Raw genomic sequence first — 22806 nt, forward strand, 5'->3', positions numbered from 1 at the left:
TCACGGCGCGGCCCCCCCCCCCCCCCCCTCACGAGCGGCCCCTTCCCGCCGGCGAGGAGGCGTCGCGCGGGCGGCGGCGCCCCCCGGCGGGGCGGCGGGACTACGAGTCCCAGCTGGCGCCGGGCCGGGCCGGGCCGGGCCGGGCCGGGGGGAGGCGCGGCGCGGCGGGCGGAGCGGCGCTTTGTGCGGGCCGCGGCGGCCGCGGGGCGGCATGCGGGGGAGCCGCCGCGGTTGCCGGAGCGAGCCCGCCCCGGGGGGAGGGCGAGGGCGGCGAGCCATGACGGGCGGCGGCGCGGCTCTGCGCCGTCGGTGCTAGAGGGCGACCGCGGGGCGCGCAGCCCGCCTCGCTCGGCGGCGCGGCGCGGCGCGGGGCGGTGCGCGGCGCCGGCGGAGCTGGGGCGCGGAGGCAGCGCGGAGGGCCGCCGCCGCCACCGCCGCCATGGGCAACGCGGGGAGCGTGGACGCGCAGCAGACGGAGTTCCGGGCGCACAGCGTGCCCCTCAAGCTGCCCATGCCCGAGCCCGGCGAGCTGGAGGAGCGCTTCGCCGTCGTCCTGGTGAGTGCCGGCCCCATTGTGTGGGGGCGCGCGCGCCCCGCCGCCCCCCAACGGCCGCCAACGGTCGCCCCCCGCGGGGTCCACGCCGGCCGCGGGTGCCCGTGGCGGGGGGACGCTTCCGAGCGCCTGGAAACGGGGGGGAAAAGTTGGGGGTTTGGCCCGTTTAAATGCCCCGGCACCTGCGCGGCGGCGGCGGCGGCGCCGCGGGGGAAGCGCCGGCGTGGCGACCGGCGAGCCTTTTGTCTGGGAGCGGCGCCGGCCGGAGCTGCCCGCGGCTGCCCCGTGCTCCGCTTCCTCGGCACCGACCCGTGCCCGGGGAGGGGGGGGGGGGCTGCTCGCTAACGGCTCGCCGAGCGGCGGCGGTGCGCGCGGCGGCGGTTCGCCAGCGCCGCGGTTCGCGGTCAGAAACTCAGTTCGCCTCTCCGCCCGCTCTCCTGCCGGCGGGGAGGACGCGCCGCGGCCGCGCCGAGCAGCAGCGCTGCGGTGCGTTGCCTCCCCTCGCCCTGCGCAGCTTCTAGAAAGCCGAGCCCGTCTGCTGCGGAGGTGTGGGAGCAGCGGCCCGCGCCGCTTCGGCCCGTTCCGGGGGTATTTGCGATGGAAAGCGAGGAAGAAATGAATCTCCGCTCGAGGCATTGTGTGCCCCTACGTACAAGTGACATGTGCCTGCGTTCGCTATCGTTGCGTGTTGTGCTGGGTTTGGCTGTAGGCATTTTTGTTGGAGTTTGAGATATATATATATACACACATACACATATATAATCTATCTATCTAATTTCTTCATCTGAATAGCACAAAGCACTCAGGATTAGAAATAAACTTCCTCGGACAGTTTTCAAGGAAAGGGCTGTGCTTCTCTTGATGCTGCGCAGCAGCGCTTGGGGCAAAAGTCCTGTTTTGTTTCAGGTACTTAAATAGTGTGACTAGGTTATAACGATCCGTGTATTTTTCTGTGTGATTCTTACTTTGGAACAATATTTACGTGGAAAAACAGAAGCTGGGGCGGAATGAATAAAACACATGCGCGTGCCGTAGCCTGAGTTCACTGTAACGTCATGTGAAACTCCGTGATACTAACTGTTATAACAGTAATTCCCATAACAGATATTAGAGCAATCCCCTGGCTTTTGAAATACTCCTGGTGCTGAGTGAGGATTCTCCGAGTCAGATTGGTATGTGTTTAGGATTATTTCTGGTTAGACCCAATTAGATTATCATGTCTAAGAAAAGAATAAGCCTATTCAATCTGGAACCCCCACTGATGCACCAAATGGTAAGATGTTATGATTATCAGGCGGAGTGAAAAAGCCTGATTTTTGTCCTGCATTTGTCGGTGAAATCTGTAGATATTTTACTGACTGAGGAAATGCATCTACGTGCGGTGCCTCGGTCAGAATCAAGTCAATTCATCTTTACGTACCAAAAGGATATCTGATTTAATTTGTGTGTGCAGTCTGTAGAAAAAAATAGTGCTTTTGAATTAAGACCAGTTGAATAGATCACTAAAAGGAAGAGACACTATTTGGAAAACTAAGTGTTTGGAAAACTAAGATGCATATAATGTAAGTGTATGAGATAAGAAATTACAGGCTTGTTCCTCTTAAAGTACTTGAAAGGAGTAGATGGCAACTGTTTTTAGAAGATAGACTTAAATTAAGGGTCTAGGGCCCAGTCCTGTAGCTTTTACTCTGGGCAGCGGCAGCCAGTGCAGGCTCATAGCCATAAAAATGGTCTGTTGGATGTCCAGCCTGCTCCTTTGAGAAGGAGCTGCAAGATGGGGCTCAAATGCCACAGTTGGAACAGCAAGAAAACAATTGCCTTTAGCCTCTTCTTGAAGCCAGCCAGGGATGGCTGGTATTTGTTGTAGCTTCCAGGAAATATTTGACCAGTTTATGAAAGAATAAACTACAAGGCTGTTATTACTGTATTTTCTCTGCAGCTCTGAGGGAAAGACGGCTGTACCGCTGGTTAGACCATAAAATTGGGTAGGCCATAGCATAGGAAAGATTAATGGGAAAGGAATGACAGTCCTGGAAAAAAAGTAGACTAAGTATTTTCTGTAGGAAGAGAGATTTTTGTCAGGAAACGAGAATATGAAAAAAGAGGTTTGTAGGACTAAATCTCACCTTCTTTACATGCTGTCTTAAGAAAACAGTCTAACATAACCCTTCCTTGAACGGAGGGCCCCAATGAGATCCTAGAGGGCCTTGCTGGCAATAATGATTTTCTTACTCTTAATGAAATTTCCAAAACTGTTTTGATGTTGATGAACATGCTGCTCAGTCAAGTTGCTGCCACATGCAGGTATACAGTCACTGCATTAAACAGTTCATCCCTGTTTGTATATATGAACCGTGGGGCCATGTGGGTAAGATTTCTTCCATGTGGCCTCAGGAAAGTATTTTAAAAGTTTTATTTTTCTCTCCTTGTGGCTCAATACACTGTTGTACATAGAGGGGCACTCTAAAACACGCTTATGTCCATGAGTAAGGCACAGGATGTTCACATTTTTACCATAAGGGCCATAACACTGACTTTTCTCCTTTTGTTTTGCACTTTGAACATACTCTCCTAATCTTCTCAAGCAGCTCTGTGGCCTCTTTGTCAGACAGATGAACAGCAGTGCATCTAGGACCGTGTGGAGTTGAGGCATGTGTGCAGGTTGCATTTGCTGAACTGTTAACAGCCTCAGCTTTAAAAAAAGTCTCTGCTGAAGTAGTGTGTCTGCTTCAAGCACACGTCGTCATCTCACTGCCTCCTTGGTTAGCCTCATTCCTGAGGTTTGAGGAGGATAAATTGAGGGAGATGAAGTGCACCTGGGAAGTGCTCCAGGTCACTCTTTTCAGTGAAGCTCTCAAATGCAACCGTGCTACTAGGTTCCTCGGTCTGTAGCAGTGCCATCAGCCTGACTGAGGATGCATTGAGCACGCGGGTGACAGTGCCCAGTGGAGGTAAGGACAGATGTCTCTGCCAGGCCCGGCTTTGTCATACCTCTCAGTCCTTAGGGTAAAGAACCCCAGAGGATTTTCCTCGTTTTTGTGGTACAGACTTTCCTCTGCCAAACTGTTGTCCCTCCAAGTTGGAAGGAGTTGGGAGAGAGTCCCTCTTTCTTTGTGGCAGTGCTTCTCTTGCTCTCTGCATGTGCGCGTTTGTGGACCTGTCTGTTCATCTTCTCAAATCCTTTTTAGGTTTTTCTGTGTCATCAGCAGACTCCTACTTCAGTGGTGTATAAACAATTATAACTATATATAAACTTATTTGTATGAAGAAGCTTTTTCTGCTTTTAATTTGAATTTGTGTTGCCTAGTAGTCTTTTTGTGACTGGAGAAGTAAATGTGCTTTCCTTGGTTCTCTGTTGCTCTGAGATTTTTACTTGCCTCTGCTAGTGAGGGATCATCTGGCCATATGTTTCAAGAAGACATTTTGTTTGATGGGAGGTACTTAAAAGAGAAAAATGTGGGGATTAATTTGAGAGACACTGAGGTTTCTCAGCAAAGTGCTGTCTTTTGCATGCTTTATCAATCTGGTGTGATTCCCTTTTAGCAGGGGGAGAATTGAAACCAGTTCCCTTGGTTTCAAGTTTAAGCAAGAGTATGAATTCCAGGAAAGTGGCAACACAATTCCTGTGTTACTGCCATCAAGCTTCCCAATTGCCAGGGAAGGGTGCTGGATCAGTTGGCAGCCAGATTACAGCTATCTTTCTGAGTTTTAGGCTTGCCAGCACAAGCGCAGCCGTTTGAGCGCGTAGTCTGTAGGAACCTCCTGCCTGAGTCAGTTCCTCAACATGTTCTCTTTTCCTCATCAGCTGTGTCAGACCTTTTTCTGGCTTTCTCTTACAGACACATGGGGCAAATATGCATAAATCATGAATTCTAGTAACCAACCCTAATTTATTGAATAGGAAGCCATTGTTCAGCGCGTGTGAGCACTGTTGCAAACCAAGCAAGCTGTATGTGTTCGTAGACATTATGGCTCCACTAGCTGATCCAACGAATTGAGAATTTGGAGATGCAGGGGTAAAAGCTGAGCTTCCAGTTGGAGCTAGCAGCTCTTGCAGCTGGGTGGTCCTTCTCTGAACCGGTAACAGAGTTGCATGTTTGCAAATGACACATGGTTTGGAGGAAGCAGCCAGGACAGAGTTGGCAGGGTAAATTGTTGCCTAATGAGCTGTGATTGACATAATTTGACTGCTGGATTACATATCTGTGGTGAGGTTAACAGGAAATATCCTCTTACCCCCACCAAGTGGTGTTTCATTTTACAATGGAGACTTGTGTGCCCAGTTCTGTAGGACAGAGGAATATGTCTGAAGGGCTGGAAAGAGCGCGGATGAAGGAAGCGTTTCTGCCTTCCTGCTTCCCGCGCTGCTGTGCTCCATCCTAACTCTGTTTAATGTGATGATATTCACCTGGAAGACAGGGCAGCAGCACTGCTTCTGTTGAGTGCACTTAAGGGTTTGCCATTAAGAACTTCTGTATTCCCATATGATTTCCTCTTCACAGTGAATTTTGTTGCAGCATTGTTTTCCATACCAGTCAAGAGAGTTCTGTAGTGTCTGTTGCTAAAGAATTTGAAAGCTTAGTAAGAAAACTCTGTAACATTTCCCAGCTGTTTTCCATTCTTTCTCCTAATCCTCTAGCAAATATATTATGCATTGTTTTATAATATATACAGCTTAACGTCTGCAAATCATTAAGGCGTGACAGTGTCACAAGAGATATCTGCAAGGTAGTATTTAGTTCTTGTCATTTCACTAGGATTGGTGGGCCAGGGAATTCCTTGTAGAATTCTTAAATTTAACAGAACACTCTTGGGATGAATTTGAATTGTGATTCAGTACTCTCATATCAGGAATACTTGTTTTTGCTGGCGTTTGAAAGCAATGCTACAGAAGTTGAGAGATGCTAAATTGGATTGGGGAACAGCATTTGGGAAAAGAAGATTTCTAAAATTTAGATACAGAGAAGACCTGTTGTGTTTTCTTGTTCAGGCCTTGTCTCTGACAGACTTCTGCCTCTGGGCTCTTTCCTCAAGATCTCATTTAAGTGATTCAAGCAGAGACACTTCTTTTCCTTGAAGGAATAATCTAATAAATCACATTGTTAGAAAATATATTTCTGATGGGTTAAATACACAGGGTGAACTAGAACTCCATGGTGACGCTTCTGTCAAGCTGGCTTGTAAATCAGTAAACAGCATTTGTAAGTTTTTCTGCCTGTATATCACAGTAGAATAATTTTATAAGACTGTACTGTACTTTTTTGAGTGTCTGAAATACAAGAATACTCCACTGGATATTTAACTACTAGCAAGTTGGTCACATTCCTAAAAGTAATTTCAGTCCCTGAAAACCTGAAAGACTGTAAAAATGGGTAAGCTGATGTATATGCATACATTTTTCTCTGTGTACTATATTTCCATATAAAATAATCTCCTTCATTTTTTGGGCTTTAATGATGAAGGTATGAACCCATTCTGTCAAACCGCATGTGTCACTTGTTCATGCCTATAGTAAGCTCAGAATAGCCTGAAAGAAAGTAATAGGCTTTTTCTAAAAAGACCCAGATGAAGAGGATTATTGTATGATGCCCGCAGAACAGTGCAGGATCTGTATATCACCTGTCAGTCTTGCTGAGCATCTGCTTTGGCAGTGTTCTGGAGTAGGAAAAGGGGCTTGGACTCTGGAGGTCATCTGCACGGGGATTTCTAATGGGCTTGAAAACCTTAAAGCCTGAATCTGCAAAACCAGTGATGTTAATGCTGGCAATTAGGGTTTATGATCCTTTTTGTGCTATGCACTGTATAAACACATAGCAGTGTCATATTTCCTCTCGAATTACTTTCTGCTTTTGTCTAAGGTGAAAAACAACAGGTGAATCAACTTCTTAAGATGGGAAAAAAACCCAGCGCAAGAAACATGCGAGTGTAAGAAGCTGACAGTATGTGAAGGACGTTTTCCACAGAAAGTAGTGTTGTTACTTCTGTTTTTTCTTTAAGCACACAGTTTTTTTTACAACACAGACCCTGCTACCCACCTGCAGCCCCCGTGTTGTGCAGGGTTCTGGAGAGGACCTGGCATCGGCTGTGCGCGGAGGGTGAAGGGAGCGCCGCCGGCTTTTGGAGAAGGGTGAGGCCTCTCTGCCGAGCTGGCCGGGGTTAGTTTATGGTCTCTGCCTCTTGTCACGGGTGGAAGTGGCCTGCTCCCACAAAGCCTGGCAGTCCCCGCGAGCACTAGCTTAGAGGGAGGGCGCGTGTCACATCGCAGCCCTCGCCCTGGCTGCGCGTGTGTCTAGGATGAGTTGCGAGACGCTACCTTGTGGCTTACGGGCTGTTTGCTCCTTTTACTGCATAGGTGAGTTTGGCTCCGCTGCCAGCAGATGCTGAATTCCTCCCTGCTAAATGCGAAGAGCTAACAAAGCCACTGCTTTCAGGCTCGGCACCTTGTATTTTTAACCTCTGCCTGAGTGGGGATTATGCAGGCGGGTAAGGTTTTATAGGATTTTTCCTTTCTTTTAGTCCAGTGGTCAAATGACTGTTTGCTGGAGCCAGACACTCTTTGTAGTATAATATCTCCTTTCTGGTGCTTTAGCCGGTGGGGCCCTTAGGTTCCTTCTGGACAGGTCTATCTGAACCCCGCATGATCAGACCTTTTAGCCTTCTGCCCTGTAACAAGCTGAAGAGCACAGTTTGTAGCAGACCGTCTTTCTTCCTGCAAAAGCATCCTGGGAGTTGAAGCTTTATTAAGTATCTTTATCAACCTCTTTGACTCCAAGTGTAAGGTAAAACTTCTATCTTCTTTGTCTTCACAAGCAAGGCTATGCAAGACTGGGTCCCAAGGCGTTAGAACGGTCACTTTAAAATACTGTATAAAATGGATAGTGCTTGGGAAGGAATTTAAGAGGAGGGCACAAAATGATATTTGGATTTTTTTACAGGATGATCTTAAATAAAGCGGTAGCTGTTGAATTGCTTTTTGACTCACAATTAAATAACTTAGACTCACTGGACTCTGCCATTAGTCTTTCTAGAAAAAAAATCACTTTAGCTTTTTGTGCTGTGTGAAAAGGTATTAAAATCAACAGAAATAATTTTTCCTGAGTAGCAAAACCCAGCAAAAACACAAAATCAAACAAAAATTCTAGATCTCCCCCACATGTTCCTTCAAAAGAACCCCAGATAATTCAGATTTCAGTGGTACTTCTTATTTTTATTATGTTTTTGCTTTGTTCTCCGAAGGTTGTAAATTATTCAAGAAACTTTGTAATGAGTCCAAATCTTTCTTAAAATAAAACAGCTGTCTGAAGGTATGCGCACTAATTATCAACCTCTGGTTTTGCTTATATGGCTATTTAAAAGAAAAAGGGGAGTATTTTTTCCGCAATGTGGTTTGGATGCCATGTGCTCCTTGCAGTTCCAAGAGAGACAAATCTTTTGCGTTGTCTCAGATCAACACCGGATCTGGCTTTAATGGTGTCTTGGCAGTTTTTTGCTCTCATTTTGAGGCCTGCACCTGCTGGATAAAACAACAGTTTCTTTGGTCTGTTCAAGAAGGTTTAGATCTGTCATCTTAGTCTATCGGTTCTTACTCTCGGATAGTGACTGACCACAAGGAGTTGTTCATTTTTTTTTCCTCATTATTTGTAGCTTTGAATACATCCTAAAGTGAAACCAAGCTTTGACCTTCGCTTTCTGATCTCGTGTTAGATATTGGGACTTTACTAAAAGGAAAACCTAACCCTTCTCAGTGCCAGCTGTTGTTACCTTTTCCCCCCGAATTCTGTAGGATGATATTCTTACTTTCATAATTTCTGCTCCTTTTCCAGTGGTGTTAGTCGCTATACTTCTTACAACTCAGTAACAGAAACACGAGAATGATTGTGATCTCCTGTCCATTTTTAGAAACAAGAAATCCCTGTGATTGGTTTAATGATAAAATAGCTTTGCTTTTCTGACCCCGCTCCTGGTCTTCCTGCATTGTGCAATGCTTGCTTTTGAGAAGTGGCTTCTTGAGCAGGAATATGAGTAAGAGGTGGCTTGGAAGGGCCTAACGAGGCAGTAATTAGGCAGGCGTTTGCCTCAGTGCTACCATTGCTACTTCTGTTGGGGTGAAGTGGTCCCGTGCCAGCACTGTTGTCTCATGCTGACTTGTAACACGAGGAGGTTAACAGACCTCTTCGTTTATGCAGCAACTTCAGTACAAGTTGTAGTTAGAAGTTAGTAACATCACTTGTTAGAGCTTATTGTCATGTATGCTGTTGTTCCTGGTAGGGGCTGGTGCGCCCTGGCATTTGTGGGGAGGTGGGTGGCAGGTGTCAATGAACGGACTTGTGTATAACCAAACGTGAGGCTGCTTGTGAAAAGGACATCATTAACTTGACTTTTTTTAAAGCTCATTTTAAATCAAGTTACTAACAAGGTGTTCTTAAATAGAGCATTCTTAGATAATAGAAACCGAAACTTTAAAAGGATTTAAAAATGGTAAGTTCTGCTTGTTGTTTACAAGCGTGCTCTTCCCAGGAGAAACAGTGAAACAGGCCTGGAAGTAATATCAACATGCAGTCATCTCCCTGCCCCATTGACACGCCGCCTGCTTATTTAGTTTGATTTTTGGGCAAGGAGAGCTAATGCCCGGCTCTGTCTGGAGGAAGCGGTGGAGGAGCATGTGCATGAGCTGTTGTCACGGCCTCGCATGAAACGGGAGCTAAAGAGCTCTCCGCAGCACAATGAAATTAATTATGCAAAACATGCTAATTCAGCATCACTCTTTGGCACCGGCTTATTTTTAAGCATCTGGGCTGTGTCATAAGCTTGAATTAAGCACGTTATGATCAGGATCAAAACACTTTCCATGCAGGAAGCCATAAAGAAAACAGCAAGAGAAGCAGTTGTTTTTTCTGATTTCTTTCAGGTACTGTATTCGTAGGAGTTATATGTAACAATAAAAGACACAGCTGTTTTAGGTATGCTTTTCAGGATGACAGTTTTTTCCCTTAAGTGCACACACAGAGCATGCCTCTTGGTGGAAGTGGGACAATATTTTGGAGTGTTTTGTCACTGCTAAGAAAAATACAATAATAGAGATAAATATAATTTAATTTTCTTTGGTATCTAGAAAATTAAAGCTTAAAATTAGCTGAGAAGCAAAACTGTATGTTCCCTTTTCTGAGAGGAATGGTTTGAAACATGCTTCTAAGTAAAGATTGTAAAGCAGCTGTTATAGCTGTTTTAAGACTTCTGCAATGAACAATGTGTAGACGCATTTTGGACAAACTGAGTTGATTTATTATTTGTTTTATTCTTTGTTTGTTTGGAAAAGTCCATTTGGGAATTTGCTATGGGAGATAAGTGACACCAACTCATTCAATTTGATCTATAATTCTATTAAAAAATTCTAGTCCAAGTCTTGAGGACTTAACAAGCCATTAAATATAGTAGAAAAAATTATAGATGTGTATTACACTGAGAGCTCCAGCAGCATTGTAGCTAAAGGCCTGAGCCTACTAGGCAGGTAAAAATGCTTTTGGCTATATAACTTAAAAAGTAGTAATTTCCCATGTATCAAATCCTGCCAGTTTGAATTGTGAAGGGTCAGCGTAGAAAAATGAGCAGGTTTTTAGCTTTTGGACTTCATATGGTCGCATCAGTAGAAACTGAAGGACTGAGCTCTTAGTTCCCGTAGCAATCTCGCTGGAAAATGCTGTGCTTCTAACAAGAGACTTTTACTTCTGCAAGGGATTCCTAGATCTGTAGGTGGTAGAAGCTACATGGTGCATTGGACTGTTTTAATTGAATATAATTTTAATTGCAGTGATTATTTTGACCTTGATCATCTGCTTGTAGTTTTAATAACTCAAGATGCACAGCATTATGTTCTGATATATTTGAAAATATAAGCATTAATTTAGCCTAGGCATTTTCTATTCCTAAAATAGTGCCTTACTGGCTTTCTAAAATGTTTCATTGCATAAAGACTTGGATAACGGATAGTTTGCCTATATTCTATTATAACTAACACACTGTAGAAATTAGATGGGTGTCGGTTTTCAGTTTACCATGGGATCTCTAATAAAACGAGTGTTTGTTTTCTGTATATGTTCATCTTTAAACATATATTTGGAGGGGGGTATTCATAAAGCAACATAATAGTCATACTGTATTGGAAATGAATGGTCTTCAGATGAGTGCTGTGCAACGTGTGGACCTCCAAGACTCTGCATTGTGGCTCTGGAGAGCAACTGTGCTGAGAGAAAAATGTATGTGCTTGATTATGAACTGGAAACATGCCCAACCCTTTTCCAACCGAAGCATTGGAATTGCTGCAGAGAGGCAGCTGGGGGCACCTCGGCATGAGCGCTCTGTGCCCGTTTGCCCTGGGAACTGTCCTGCCCCTGCAGCCTTGGGAATGGCCCTCGGTCTGCTGGGAGCGTTCGGCGCACCAGATGCGCCGGCTTCCCTGCTAGTCTCCTCTTCTACTGTAGCTGTCATCATTGCATTGGCTATGGGGTATAGTTAGAGCAGGACAGGACTCGGCTGGCTCGGGGAGAGCCTCGAGAAACACCAGCAAAGGTTGCTGCCTTCTTTCACACAATCCCACAGGAAAAGCTGGTATAGATGTAAAGAAACAGGCGACCTGGAGGTTTGTACCAGGCATCTGTGGTCTTCGCCCCAGGAGATGTTTCAGTGCTGTCGTGGATTCCTATTCTGCACACGTTTGCTCAAATGCATGCTGTCAATGGCATACCTGCACCTGTATCTGGAAGCGAGATGGGAGTCAGTCAGGAGAGAAGTGCAAAGCCTACTGGGGACTGCTGCTTTACCAGCTCTGCTGTAATGCCGTGTGGGTAGCAGAAATTGTCACGGGTTACCACAGGTTAGCAAAAGATGCCCTTAATACTGCCATTAGCCAAAGGGAAAATACTGCCGGTTTCACTTCTGCTGTACCCGTCTGCTTTTCTTGCAAGTAAACGGAGGTGGTGCTCCAGCCACTGTTGCCAGACTGTAGTGGAGGTGAGGGAGGTGAAGTCAGCACAACCCGTGCTGTGCTCTGGAGGAGAGCACCTGCGTCAGAAGGATCCCCAGGACAGACCCCAGAAGGTGCAGTTTCTCCTGCTGTTATGTTGCCTGAACAGCTCAGAGAGAGCAGTGTTAACCAGGCCTCCCGCCCTGTTAGGAATCGTATCCTTGTGCAGCAGGCAGAAACGCTTGCACCCTGGTTCTCAAACCCTGTGGCAAGGGGAGCTTTCAGTTCTGCTTCAGCATTGCTGGACGATGGAAGCGAAAACCCGTGCGGCTCCGCTTGCCTTCTCCTGTGCATGCGGCCTGTTTTGGCTGCCTTCCCCCATGCAGGTGTTGGGAGAGGGCAGAGATGCTCCCAGACAAGATCCTTGAGGCTCCCAGGAGCATGTGAAAAAGTCTTAGTTTTTCATTGCGTGTTTGGCCATTGTGGGAGACATTTTAAAATACAAGGGTTAGTGTGTATTTTTTGTTGTTGTTGTTTTTTAATATATATTATCTGGCCGTAAGTCATTTTACTATAAAAGGGCTTGGGAAGAATATAGATTGTACATCTGTTACTTGTTTGTCTGTGAAATGACTGTATAGTTCAGGCCAAAAGCAAAGAATAGAGGGTTGCACAAATTGGCAAAGTTTCTGAAGTCTTTCAGAAGCCAGTAATTAACATGAAGAAGCAAACTGTTAAATCCAGAAATTCTGGTTGTTCATCCATCTAATGTTCTGGCATGTCCCTATTCTGACTCTTTTCTTCCTTTCAGTCTAAGAAAAGCAAATGAATAACACGCATATACCTCTGTTAGTTTTGAACCACGCTGTTATGGCTGAAGTAGGTGGCACAGTTATTGAAAGGATCTGTAAAACAATGGAGATAGTTTGGCATAGTTTGTACAGCAGTTTTCTGACAAATGTTTCCAATAATTTAGTGTGCTTGGGAGTGCTTCAAAGGCTTTTCTGCCCAGCTCTGTGAACCTTGCAAATACAGAGATCAAATAAATTAACTATCACAAATATTTAACTTAACGTGTGGCCGAATAGGAGCTTTGATGTTGCATGCATATATGAGAGTCTCTGTGTGTCTGTACATCCTCACAGATATGTTAGATCAACATTGTGTTTGTTTCTTCTCTCAGACATAATAAGCCTAATAGTGCGAATCTAAATAATTGCATTCCACCTTCATAGACAGGCGTGTTAACAAGAATCCAAGTGAAATATAGTATACAGAGTTTTATTGGGGCATTGATGATAAGGATGTCATCTGAACCAAAGTGAATATTTTTGAGAGGAACTGGCCTTGCACAAATCACACACAATGTCGTCATAGTTTTGTGGACTGTGAGGTTGGTTGGCGTTCCACCCCTACAAAAGGCATTTGCATGCGGATTGGCTTTCATTGCGTTTGGGTAAGGTGTGCTTGATGGCCAAGGAAGTGTTTGGTAATAATTTTAATCCTTTTGTGATTATATCTAACTTACAGATAACTCTGAATCTTTACAAATTTTGCTCTCTAAAAATTGCAGCTTCTTAAATTGTCCAGGAGTTGTCGTACCTTCTCAGCGATCCTCTATCAGTGTAAAGTGGAAATGTGTCTGTCAAAATGCAGTTCTGTTCCATTTCAGAGCTGCAAACACAAATGCCCGTTCTTCTCTCGATCACTTAAATGAATATCTAAGTGCAATAATTGTGGTAAATATACAATATTCTTTTTGATAAATAAAAGGAGAACTTTTGTACTTGCAGCATTTTTCATCTGGAAATCTTTTACAAGCCTTGCAGCACTCCAGTGGGAAGACAAGGAGTGAGAGTTATCATTATCTTTTGGAAAAGGAATTGCTATGAGCCCTGGAAAGCTGAGCAACAGAACAGAGAATAGGAACAATGTCTCTTAACTTCCTAGCGCTTGCTGTAACCGGGAGGGGGGGAATAAAATGGAACTCTTTGCTGCCTCCCCCGTGAACATGTGTCTGCCGCATTGGGAAGCCCCTTCGGTCTCTCGCCAGCTCGCTTGGTGATTTGGAACGTGGCAACTGGCACTTGGCCCTGTGGAGCCACCTTTGCAGATCCGTGGGCTTTCATTTCAAGTCTTTCATTTGTGTAGCTCGGTTATGCAGAAGTTGAAAAGCAGTATTTTAGTTTATTTATATCCTGGTATTTTAGGGCATCTTTTCTCTTGGATGTGTTTAAAAGTCTCATTTTATCTTCTCTTATGGTTTTGTTTGCTTCTTACTTTCTGTTCTTGTTTTTAGTTTTCTGTTGTGTTCTGGAGGTGAGATGGGTTTTTTGTCCCTCTGCATATGTGCACACGTGTATGAGTTGAAACACAGGTGTTTGATGACTGCAAGGTATATGTCAAAGATGATCGGCCTGTGAGTCCAAATGAAGGTGGGAGAGATTATCTTCTTACGCAGAACACGGCAGATGCTTCACTCTGGAAAAGACGGTTGGCACTGCAGTCTGTTCGGTATGTCTTGCGGAGTGGTGTTGCACCAGTGCCAAACAGAAGACCTCTCTTTTGGAGAAGTAAAGGTAGTACCACAGCTACGGTGGATATTGTTTCAGGAAAAAAAGATGGTGAAAGGAGTCTGTGAGGGCCTAGAGAACCATCTTGACTTGGAAATTAATTCTACATTTTCTATCAGAAGAAAGACAAGTTGTTTCTTTGACATAGAGATGTCTCAGCAGCTGAAAGATGTATAGTAACACAAAACACTGAGGGCAAGAGCTTTCCATTTCAATTAAAAATAATCCTTTATATAAAAATCTGGAATACCTGGGGTAGATACTCAGCAGTGTTTTCATTGTGCATGTTTGCTGCGCAAAATGCATTAATGAAAAGTGAGAGGTTCAGCTGACTCAGATCAAGTGGCAAGCAAATAGGAGAAGAGAAATTTAGGAAGCCAAGTCTCAGACTTTGTATTAATTAAAAGACCTTTTAGATCAGCACGCATGAAGGTTTACATAATTAGATATGTGACTGATATCCTTTCCTGCTAAGTGAGGCATACTTTCATACAGAGAGTCTTCAAAAGCTTTGTACGGCCGATAGTTGGTACGATACAGAATTATTACCAGAGTTGTCAAGCTTTCTGTATTTTTTGGCCGTTGCTTGGTACATGAGTGACAGAAATGTTATCCAGAAATAAAGCTATGAATACACCTCTAAATCCAGACTGTCAGATTCAGACCACTGTGCAGTGGACTTTCTCTGTATTTGAGAAGGATTTTGGCAGGAGGTTAAGCACTTCAATTAAAATATAAAAGAAATTGTGCAAGAGTTTACATGAGCTGAGGCTTTCTGAGTTCAGCAAGAAGGAGGATCCTTCATCAGCAAGTGTGATGCAAATGAATTACTTGTTTCACAGAACAGGGCAGGAAAACCGGCTGGCAGTTTTCACATGCTGATGCAGCTCATGTATCCTCAGATACACTGATGACCATTTGTAATTACTGCTATATCATGAGCATACTGAATTTTCAGTTGAGATGAGGAACTCGGATATCTGCAAACACGAACAAGGCAAAAATTGAGTAAGCATTAAGTTCTTCTCTAGCAGTAAATTTTTTGTTGGTTCAAAGAGGCGAAAGATTACACAGCTGAAAGGGAAAAGGAGTTTTGCATAGCTCAAAGCATCTTTTTTTTTTTAGGTTCATGCTAACATCATTTTACTTCTGATGAGAATCTTTTTTAAAGGTAAATGATCCCTTCTGTTTAGTAAGTGGAGAGAAAACTACCCATATACTATATGTAACTCTCAATATATTTGTAAGGCACTCGGTAAACTGTCTGTTAAATCCAGATTTCTCTTTGGTGCCCAGAGAACATGGTGAGCCTTGAGGTGCGAGAACCCATATAGAGCAAAGTATTCTTGCTGTTTCTAGGGCAAAACACATTTCTCTTAATGAAACCCAAACCCTCCCAGGCAATATATATAAATAAGTATATAGAGGTGCCTGCAGTTAAATACAGAAAAGAATACCTGTTGTAATATTTTTAAGACTATTCTACAAGCTTGTTTGAGTAAATTCTCCCAGCTGCTACTACCATGCCAAAATGTATTCAACAGAAAAGACATGTAAGGAGAAAACTTTCTCCTCTTAATGCTGAAAAAAATCCCTATTTGGATTTATTCTGTTTTCAGAAATGGTTGATTTAGGAATTAGTTGTTAAGAAAATATTCCTCATGTAACCATTTTCAGTTGGTGATGCATACATTACATCTGTTCTGGGAGGGAAGCTCTTCCCAGCAGGGTTAATATCTCTCAAGAGAGCTGTGTTTTAAAGCTTTGATGAATTGGAAGCACTTGCTGTTTATTGCTGCTAGAACTTTTCTCATAAAGATACTAGTGGAAAAATGGGGAGTTTTTTGCTGAATTGTAAAGGCCATGTAGCCAAAACACTGATTAAGGCCTTGAATATGACCACTCTTATCCTGCTAAGCTTTTAGTGCAGTTGACCTTGTGCTTTGTTATATCACATCCATGGGCACATCTGCCATTTCTCTTTACCAGTTGTATACACTAACTCTCCAGCATTTAGTAATGACCTAATTTTGGTTTACAAGTTATTGCTACTTGCTTAAGGTGCCAGGAGCCTGACTCTGAGCTGCTCCCCAGTCTTTCATTCAAGAGAGATTTTTAGTTTTCTTCTTGATTAGTGATCTTTGGTTTGAAACTTTCACCTTCCTCGCAGCAGGGGGAATCGGACCTGGATGCTATTGCTGCATCTCAGTGTACTATAATAATATGTGCTTTAGATAGTCATTAGAATAAAGCAGATGAGGAGATGTGTGGATTTTTCTGGCCAAATTCTATCATCAGATACATCTGTGCAGGCCCCTTCTACAGTGACTTCTCCGAAGTTGTGCACATCTGAGAGTGGAATTTGGTCCTCAGCCAAGGTGGTGTTTGCCTCTCTGTTACTGCTGTGTTAGCTGCTAATACAGGGCAGAGGCTTTCTAAAATAAATGGAGACCTTAAAAAAGTCTTTGTATTTGCATATTGCAGTCCGGGAGGTTTACTGTGCGGCACCTTTCAGCTACCAAGCAGGGCTTTCAGCCACCTTTGGCTGGTGCACTGGCCCCAGGTGAAGTTCCTGGACGGCAGCCAGGCCGGAAGGGCAGGCCAGGCCAGGGAGGGCTCTGAGGGCAGTTGAAAGCGTCGTGACCTGTGGGGGAACCTTGCAGGCTTTTCTCGCGCTTCCATTAGCGCCGGGCTAAGCGCACCTTTGGCTTTGGCTTGGCACTTTGTTTGCAGATCCCTGCAGGGCCGTGGGAGACCTTGTGCCCTTGCATGGAACGGGTGGGAGGAGCTGGGCTGCGAGCGAGGGCTTTTAATGCTGCTTTGAGAAGTGAAGGGCACCTTAGCTTCGCTGCAGGCGTAGTTTTACATAACAGGACGCTTCACACTCGACCGAACAACTCATACCCCAGCTGGCTTTCCCAAGTGTTTTGAGCTTCTTAAAGAGAATTGCTTGCTCTGTCTCCCACTGAATTAAGTCAAGGCATTTCTCACTTTGTGGGAGGGAATGTGGCTGAAGAAATATTAATAGGCTATGAGTGAGTACACTTAGGGAACACAGCTTAAATTTTTTTTGCGTTAGTAGGAGGCTGAACTGTGCTGTTTCTGTCTTGTTTGTGTGTTTGGATGATGGATAAGCTGGAGGCGGGGATCTTGCATACTGTGTGTTTGTTCAGTAGCAAGCAATCTGACAACATTTAATAAAAATCCATCATAATCAGCAAGCTTAAAAAGGAGGTGGAAGGGGTTCTTGTGAGCATACCAACGCAGAATGCAAAAAAGACCTCCCTGAGCAGGGGGACCTGTCATCTGCTGTGCTAATAAACCTTGTCATCTCGGCCGAATTCAGGACGTGTCCTTCGCAGTCGTGGTTGGTAGAGCGCTTGTAAAGCTGCAGCGTGCTCCCTGCAGCCGGTAGACTGGCTCTTTGTATGCTGCCTTACGCAGCCAGGCTTAACATCAGCCCGTGACTTGCTTAAACAAGTCTCCCCTGCTGAAGTACTCTGCATTGCACACAAATCTAGCACTGGTGTTGAAAGCAATACTCCTCTTCAGAGGATACCACGGTTTAGGGAAGTAACGTTTAATAGCATCTTTACTGATACTATTATCTTGTCCATCAGTTGAAGACGTGTCCTGTGATAGATGATGTGATCAATTATCCCATATGTTTATCACATTAGGATTAGTTTTACACTCTATTCTCTTTATTTTTAACCAGAGCAGTCTGTAGCTTACAAGAGTACTAGGCTTTCTCCGTGCTGTCCTTACTGGGCCTGCTTTTAATGTTGTGAGAACACATCAGTGTTTGCACAACGTGTTCGTATCGTGTGTTTGTGCAGTATAAATTTTTTCCAAGTCTTGTAGTTGTGATGCCTTTTCTTTCTTTTCTTTTTGTCCTCTCTCTGGAAAATGTCACCAAGTGTTTTACCCGAGTAAGGAATCAAAGAGAAACCCTTTCTTTTATGAAAATTGCCTGTTGCCGTCTGGCCCCTTACCAGGGAGTAGAAGGCCATGTGTGAGGCTGCGGGCTCTGTCCTGCGCGGATCTCCTTCAAGTCTCCTGCAAGTGACCAGACAAATGGATACAGGCTAATATTGAATGTATTTGTCTTAAAAACGAGGCCTCTGTCTCCTGAACGCCTCTTCCCACCCCTCTGGGAACGGCTCTTAGCAGAGACCCTGCAGGGCTTGGTTAGTTATCGCCGACTGCGTGCCGTGCCTGAGCAGCGAGCGGGCGCAGCGGAGAGCTCGGAGATAAGGGCAAGGAGAAGGGGCAGCCTTGGCTCTGCGCCTTAAGGACACCCTTGGCTCCTGTGTTTACATTGTCCGGGCTTGGTTAACGTGACACTGCAGCCCCGCTCGCGCCGGCCCCCGGGAGGGCTGCGGCGAGGGTAACGGACGCGCCGTGCCCAGCGTCGCGCGCGGCGGTGTCGGAGCAGTTCCTCACCTTGCGCGCGTTCAAGCCGTGCAGCGCTTCTGTGACTTGGAGAAGTGTATTCATCTGCTTTGAGAATGGGCAGGTGAGGCGCAAGGGTGTCGAGCCCTAGGATCCCCTTCTCCTGTCCTTACAGGGACAGCACCACTGGGGTTAAAAGCCTGAGTTTTGCGAGGATTTCCCCCACGTCGTCCCTTTTGTAGGAAGGGGAGGATTTTGTCCCGAGCCTCTGCAGAAATGGCTGTATCATTTACCACAAAGCATAGGGAGCTCGGAGATCCTCCCATGGCCCTTTGCTGGCTCTGGCCCAGGGGCTGCGTATCTGTGCTCCTTGTCTTGGTAGCTTGGTCTCGTGCGACATGACTGTGTTGACGCTTATAGCCAGAGATGAAGTGCCCTGGAAAATCCGAGTTGTGCAGGTACCTTGACGCACTACTGATGAGTTCCTTAAACGTTTACTAGGAGGCTGTATGTATCTAAGCAGTCCATGGGTTAGCAAGGAGGTCAGTTGAAGCATACGTTGCTCGCCTGCTCTGATGGTTTTTGCCATATGAAATGTATGGCTTGTTTATAACACCTGGTGGTTATTGCTTTTAATTTGAATGCCACTGATGTTTCTGAAGGATGCTTTTCATTACAATCATGGGCCCTGATTTCACTGACATTAAAGGCTCTTCCCCTCCTAGCGTAATATGAAGGCATGTTAGGGTGGATAAGAATCAGGCCCATAGTTTATTTAAATTTAAGCTGTCTGGTCATGCTGGGGGCTAGGAGCAACAGCAGCAGAAGGGACTAACTTGTAAGAAATCTTTGCATCAAAGTTGATGAGGACTGTTGGTGAGTATGTGTCTGTAGATGCAAATCTAACCTTTTGTCCTAATATGACAAGTTTGAGGAGTTGACGGACTTCAGAGGCGATCTCTGCTCCTCCTTCTTAGTCTAAAATGTACTCTTCTTTGTAAATATGGTAATTCTTTGAATTACAGGAAGGGATAAATTTTTTTTTTTCACTTATCTGGATGTGTAAGAATGCCCACAGTTTTCCCAATGAATTTTTGCTGATGCAGATGAGGCCAGAATTTGGCATGTATTTTCTTCGTTTTAATCTATAACACACTATAACATTCTTAAATTAGAAAATTTGTACTAGAAATATATGCATTCAACATCTTGAAATATACTGAAGTTTTATATTTATATGTGCATTGCATATAGAAAAGCTAAGCTAAGTTAATATTGTTAAGCTTGCAACCAATCCTCTTTTTTACAGATGGCAAGCTGACACGCAGAGCAATTAAAGTCAAATGTATTCACCAACTACCCTGTCTGAAATAGCAGAACACAACTTCTGACAGTACGCGGCATTATGTGTTATTTTATATGCCTGAGGCATTGCTAACACTGGGTTCAGTTGCAGAGCACTGGGTAGCTCTGCAAACGAGACCCGAAGCCAGGTAGCCGAGCAGGAGGAGCGTGCAGCGGATAGCGCTGGCGCGAGCTCGCCTGGGCAGCGCAGAGGTCACCCGGGTGTGCGTGAAGTTGGGGTGGAACCTGCTTCTTTAGGGCATCGTTAATCACGCCGGGTCAGCAAGACCATTCTCTCTTCTTTCTCAGTCTCCTGCTTTACTTACATACCTCTTCCAGTCCGTACAACAAATTAAGCAGGATCATGTCGTCAGCAGTCTCCCCGTGTTGCCTGATCTCTGACTGATGTCTGGAGCAGCTCCATTGATCCCGTGTAAGAAGTAAGGTGCAGCAACAAGTGGTACTACAGTTTGTTTTCCGACAGCGTGAGCTAAAGCTCTCATTCTGCGTTCTTCATTTTTCTCATGATTTTGGGTTCTGCGTGGAGGCTTTTGTGCCAGGGATGTGCTTCTAGCCATCCCCAAAGCACTTCTAACATGGACAGAACTGCTTATTTTTCTTAGCCTGGCTCTTGTAATGAATTGAAAAATCTTGGGTTAGATATTCAGCCTGAGACAGACCTGATATAGAAACTTCACTGAAGCGGTCAATGTTTGTCGTAGTTATAAGCATCGGCAGACAGTCTTACAGTAAGCACAAAATAATTAATGGTGTTGTTAGGCTAGCAATAAGGACATTCTTGTAATTGTAAATACAAATTTAATTGAAAATTTAGAAAAAAAAGCTCCTTGTTTACAATATTATCTCCTTATGTAGTAGGAGTAGTATATATTTATTTATGAATATAGCATAATGTGTTATACATTAGCTACTGTAAAATAAAAAGATGGTTTATTTTACCTTAGCTAAAACAATAATCTTTTTTATAAAGACTATCCAAGAGTAGATTTCTTTGGATAGCGTTTTATGATTTGATTCTTTACTTCCTTCTTTCTGTTAAGTGCTCAGACCTTCAATTTACATGAGAATTAAAAAATTTTCATTTTGATATGCAGAGATTTTCCGAAGTGCTGGCCTGGTAGCACTATGTTGTATGGAAATTATATGAATAACCATCTTACTTGTAATGTTAGTCTTATGCCATTTAGAATCAATAAGGGGTTTTACTGTTCTTTTAGATGTTCGTTAAATCACATGGAAAACATACTTAAGTTTTTACATAATATATTTTTTCTGATGTTAAACCAGTGTAGAAGTCCACATAAATTTGCATCCGTGTACAGCACTGAGCACTTGTACTATTCTCCAGTTGGAAGTAACATCCCACTCCAGCAGAGTGTCTGCGGTCAGCACTGGATACAGAAAAAACCCCAATCTATTAATTTTTAAAATCTGGTGCACAGGTTGCAGATGATGAGAAATTTTCTTTACCCTGTGAGCTTCCAGACTGCTCTGCCTGAATATCGTTACTCTAAGCTTCCTTTTTAAAGACTATAGTATTATAATAATCCAAAGAATAAGCCCACAGCACAGGTTTTTCTCTTTTTTCTAAATAGATAATGTAACTGAGAGTCAGACAGAAGCAGATATTATTTCAGTGCCACTGAAATAAAAAAAAAATAGCCTTTTATTTTAAAGCTTGCGTGAAAGGCAATAGTAGTTTTACGTTAAGATACGAGCGTACTGTTTCAGACTGACTTCTCTCCCAGCGCTCGGCTCTGTCTCAGCAGCTGACTTGCACCAACCAACTATGAAACGATAGCAGGGAGAATGGCGCTGGTAAGAGCACGCTGGTTTTCAGCCATCCTCTCTTTCGTTGTCGTGAGAGACACGTGTGGAATTAGCCTGGATGGTGCGAACAGAAGTTGCTGCAAGGCTGCAGAGGTTCAGTGACTGGCGAAGGATCAGCGACTGAATGGATCAGTGATCCATTTCGGTGCTGTCATTTCCACCCTGGCACTTCCCATAACTCTGAATGCACATTATCAGGTTTGATGCCCCGTGGGTGTAAATAGTAAAAAGTACCGAAGTGTGGTGAGGTCATTTGGACTCTTTCACTACTCTCAACCGGAGCTGCTTCCCTTACGCATGTCATATTCCGCGCTGCATCACGAACAATCAATATTTAACTGTACCTTTGTGCTCATAACTCTCACGTCAGGAACTTCTGTTGCTTTGCATAAAGGCTCGTGGTTTTGATAAACCGCAGTGTGTTTTCTTCCCTGTTAGTTCATCTCAGTCAGTGGAATCAATATGGGATTGCCAGTGGGGGGTTGTGAGGTTTGGCAGGTGATTGCTTAGGAAAAGCACTATTGGGCCTGAGAATGGGTAACCTCTTTTACTAGAAAAAGGGTCTATGTCAGGCTGGAATTTTCCATTAGGAATACAGAGTTGAAGCCCAAGTACACTGTGTGCTGAGATCCTGCACACATCCTGCATCCATGTCTATATAGTCCCTGTCCGTGCTTCCATCTTGTCATCAAAAAGGAAAACAACATGGGGTATAAATGTCACCGCTTGTTTCCTGTACGAAAATGGCAGGAGTAACTTTGCATGGAGATGGTGAACTTAGCATTTTAGCTTCTGGTTAAAATGCGCTGCTGTAATTCTTAAAGTAAAAGCAAAACCTAATGTCTTTGATACAAGGCTTTCCGTTTTGGAAAGCAAACTGACGGGTACTGTAACAAGCATGTTGCTGTTGCATACTATGTGTTATTGACGCTTTGTGTATGATATTCACAAGTACCATTTCATAGATGAAAAATGTAAGAGAGAATTCCCTTGGAGGATGATGTAGACACACAGTCCAAGAACATTTAATAGTCAGAAGCAGTTGACAGTAGCAGAGATTCCTGGTTAAAACATTTGTTTTGTTTATATAGGAATGCTAGTTTAAATTACTTGGAATCAAAGTTTATGAG

The 22806-nt window shown here is 44.3% G+C and overlaps 1 protein-coding gene across 1 annotated transcript in view; it reads left to right on the forward strand.

The window, feature by feature from the left end:
* Window positions 1-430: 430 nt before the first annotated feature.
* FMNL2 (formin like 2) overlaps window positions 431-22806 on the forward strand; it is a 186722-nt gene continuing 164346 nt past the window's right edge. The window contains exon 1 of the mRNA XM_067299446.1: window positions 431-556. Within this exon, the coding sequence (XP_067155547.1) occupies window positions 440-556 (117 nt within the window). The 5' untranslated portion in view covers window positions 431-439. The remainder of the gene's footprint in view (window positions 557-22806) is intronic.

Source organism: Apteryx mantelli, chromosome 6 (assembly GCF_036417845.1).
Source record: "Apteryx mantelli isolate bAptMan1 chromosome 6, bAptMan1.hap1, whole genome shotgun sequence".
Classification (NCBI taxonomy): Eukaryota; Metazoa; Chordata; class Aves; order Apterygiformes; family Apterygidae; genus Apteryx; species Apteryx mantelli.